This window comes from Lolium rigidum, chromosome 6, assembly GCF_022539505.1.
Source record: "Lolium rigidum isolate FL_2022 chromosome 6, APGP_CSIRO_Lrig_0.1, whole genome shotgun sequence".
Classification (NCBI taxonomy): Eukaryota; Viridiplantae; Streptophyta; class Magnoliopsida; order Poales; family Poaceae; genus Lolium; species Lolium rigidum.
In genome coordinates, this window is record NC_061513.1 from 336400 (window position 1) to 339975 (window position 3576).

At 56.9% G+C, this 3576-nt stretch overlaps 1 protein-coding gene across 1 annotated transcript; it reads left to right on the plus strand.

Annotated features, from left to right (window-relative positions):
• Positions 1-971: 971 nt before the first annotated feature.
• On the plus strand, positions 972-2926 carry LOC124659879 (protein NRT1/ PTR FAMILY 2.13-like). Its single transcript, XM_047197695.1, has 3 exons — positions 972-1116; positions 1225-1442; positions 1529-2926. The coding sequence occupies exons 1-3, from the start codon at positions 972-974 to the stop codon at positions 2924-2926; spliced, it is 1761 nt and encodes a 586-aa protein (XP_047053651.1).
• Positions 2927-3576: the final 650 nt, after the last annotated feature.

Below are 3576 nucleotides of genomic sequence, written 5' to 3' on the forward strand. Positions count from 1 at the left end.
TGTGTTTGGTAGCTCGGCTCAACATAGATATTCACAACTCATCCCACTATTTATTATTGGATAGATCGGGTCGGTTTACTTGAGCAATGCCCACCTCATACGAAAAGAGGCCCTCAGCCATGCCGAGTTGAGAAGGTGAAATCGAGCTTCGCAACTCAGCTTGGATGAGTCCATTCATGCATGCGACTTGGCCCGCTAGGTGTTAGGGACCCGCACCTCTCTAGCGACCGCATTTCCCATGCCTCGTCTTTCTCGGCATCAGCCACACCTTCCCCGATCTCTCAACCGGCTTCTCCCGGCATCAGCTCCACCCCCTCCAAGCTTTCCACCGCGTCGACCGCCTCTCCCGGCTCGCCCACCGCGAGCGTTCCTCTCCTGGCAGCGGCTCGTTGCTCTCTTGATGGCGCGTGTGCCTCTCATGGTGGCGCGTTCCTCCTCTAGCGGCGCTTGGGTTTCCTGGCGGCAGCACGTGGATCTGAACCCGAGCCCGACCTCCAGGGACTTGATTGCATTTTTCATTTTGTATTCAGGACCCGATGCTTTTTATTTTTGTCTGGCCTGGCTGAAGTCATAGAGGACACCAACAAACTCTCAACTGAGCACAGCACAACTGCTACAACCTACCAAACTCAACACATTAAAACAAAGTGGTATGTAGACTCAGGTTTGTATGAGGTGAGGTAGGCCATACGGGCTACGTCGAGATGGCGACGGCGTTGGATTTCTTCTCAATGACCTAAAATTCCTCTTGAGAGTCAATTTTTTTCTCGTGGTTGTTAGAAATGGCATTTTGACTAAACATAACTTAGTTAATCGGGATTGGACTGGGGGGCAATGATATCCCCTTTTACTTTTCTCGGAGAGCACAGGTTAAGTACAGAACATCCAAGTGTTCAAAGTTCTTACCGGCCCATTCCATCGATCGGTAGCCATCGATCTAATCAGTTGCAATTCCAAAGTGTATCTTTTCGATGTGTGACGGCGGCCGACCGGAAGCACCTGTGCCTCCCACGGCGAGCGGAAAGCAGTCCGGGGCCGGCAACGAAGCGGGCGAAGAGGCCGGCGTCGGGATGACGCCGCGGCCGAGTGGATGGATGGCCGTCATGTTCATCATCGGTGCATGCCTGGACTGGACGCTTAATTTTCATCAGGACTAGAGAGTCGTTTATTGAAGCCGGCCCACATTTCTTACATCTTCTGCTTGTGCTACTACTAACTCCGTAGGATTCTTCACGGCGATGGCCATGGCGTTCAGCGCCTTCTCCCAGCCCATCACCAACTACCTCATCAAGCACTACAACATGAAGGCGAACGCGGCGACAGACCTGGCTAATATCTTCACCGGTACCTCCAGCTTCTCCCCGGTGGTCGGAGCCTTCGTCGCCGACGCATTTTGCGGCAGGTTCCGGACTTTGCTGTTCGGAACCATAGCCGGCTTGCTTGTAAGCGATCATGAACTGACGAAGCAAGTAGGACTAATTAATCATTCATTCATTCTCATGTGTTGGATGCCCATGCGCGCGTGTAGGGAATGGTGGCGATCACACTGACCGCGACGATCCGTCAGCTCAAGCCGCCATCATGCAGCGTCCTAGCGCGGCAAGCCGGCACGTGCGCGGGCGCGTCGGGCATCCAGCGCGCTGTGCTGTACGTCGCCATGGGGCTGCTCGTCGTCGGCATGGGCGGAACGAGTCCGACCAGCCTGCCATTTGGCGCGGACCAGTTCGACGAGAGGCGCCACAAGGAAGGGCTCAGGCGCTACTACGGCGGGTACTACGTCTTCACCATGATGGCCACGTTCCTGGCGCTCACCGTCATAGCGTACGTCCAGGACAACGTGAGCTGGGGGCATGGCTTTGCCATCCCAACGGCGCTAATGCTCGCCACATTCGCCGTGTTCCTCGTCGGCACGCCGTGGTACGTCTACGTGCCGCCCGAGGGCAGCATCTTCGCGAGCGTCGCGCGCGTGGCCGTCGCGTCTGGCCGGAAGTGGAGGCTCCGGCTGCCGCACCCCAACGACGCGCAGCTGCAGGAGGCGCTACTCTATAGCGAGCCCCCTCCCGCCGCCGGCCGCGCTGTAGTCTTCAGGCTCCCGCTCACGCCGCAGCTCAGCTTTCTGAACAAGGCGGCCATCGTGACCGACGCCGACGAGAAACGGGCCGACGGGTTCCCAGCGCGGCCGTGGAACCTTTGCAGCGTACAGCAGGTGGAGGAGGTGAAGTGCATCGTCAAGATCATCCCTATATGGGTCTCCGGCATGCTGTGGTTCATCGGCATGGTAGAGATTTCCAACTACACGTTCCTGCAGGCTCTGACCATGGACCTCCACATGGGCAAAAGCTTCTCCATCCCGCCGGTTTCGATAATCGCCATATTCTACATCTCCGTCGCGCTCTTCGTGCCCATTTACGAACTGCTCATCGCCACGGTCGCGCAGCGGCTCACCAAGACGGAGGGCGGCCTCACATTGCTGCAGAGGCAGGGCGTCGGGTTCGCGATCAGCGTGCTGTCCTTCGTGGTCGCAGCCATGGTGGAGCGCCGGCGTAGGGACTCCGCGCTGGGACACGGTGGCACGTCGCCGCTGTCCGTGTTCCTCGTCGCACCGCAGCTCGTGGTGATGGGCTTGTCCGCGGCGTTCAGCATGGTCGGGCAGATGGAGTTCTACAACACTCAGTTCCCGCACCAGATGCGCACGCTCGGGAACGCAGCTTTCTACTGCGCCCAGGGCGCCGGCAACTATCTGGCCACGCTGGTGGTGAAGGTCGTGAACACGAGGACGAGGCTGCCTGGCGGTGGCGGATGGGTCAGCGACGACATCAACGCAGGGAGGCTGGACTACTTCTACTACTCCATGGCCGTGTTCGGGGCGGTCAACCTCGTCTACTTCCTCGTCTGCTCCAACTTCTATCGGTACAAGGACCAGTAGGCGGACCATTCTCCGGCTATCGTACCTGTGGTGTCAGCGACACTTCCTGTAAGAGACCCTTCTACTCTCAGATCGGGCTGGAATCTGGGCCAACACTGCTGTGCCTCGGCCTGTTCAGATAAACATCTGGATGTGGCCATGGAGAGGGCCAGAGGGGGCTTAGGGGGTGTTTGTTTGGGCTTATTTTGGCTTTCCACTAAAATAAGCAGGTGAAATGAACCAAACAAGGTGCTTTGGCTTTGGGCTTTTCCAAAGCCACCCAGAACGGATGGCTTCGGCCTGAACAAGACTCTGCTTCGGCTTCCTCCTCGGTACCTCTCTCCATCATCTTTTTTTTTTGAACCTGGGTGAGCTTTATTAATTAGGCAACATTGTTATTACAATCACGCATGAGCAAACCCAACACGCAGGAAGGGACAGCTCCATGCAAAACACCACACTCACGCTTGCCTAATTGCGCTAACTCATGAGCAACTCTATTACTCACCCTAGCCACCTTGCCTACTTGGACGACCTCCAAGAGCATATTCATCAAACCCCTAGCCTCCTGGAAAAGACTCCAATGCGCCGATCGATCTCCATCTGTCGAGGAGAGGACGGCCACAACCCGAGCACAGTCGGTTTCAAGGATTCCCCGCTTCTGTGGATGA

What these genes read in the sequence shown, in the direction of transcription:
- LOC124659879 (XM_047197695.1), top strand. Translation starts at nt 972, where the DNA reads ATGTGTGACGGCGGCCGACCGGAAGCACCTGTGCCTCCCACGGCGAGC. An exon ending in GGCCGTCATGTTCATCATCG is followed by an intron (nt 1,117 to 1,224) that starts GTGCATGCCTGG and finishes CTAACTCCGTAG; the next exon opens with GATTCTTCACGGCGATGGCC. An exon ending in GAACCATAGCCGGCTTGCTT is followed by an intron (nt 1,443 to 1,528) that starts GTAAGCGATCAT and finishes GCGCGCGTGTAG; the next exon opens with GGAATGGTGGCGATCACACT.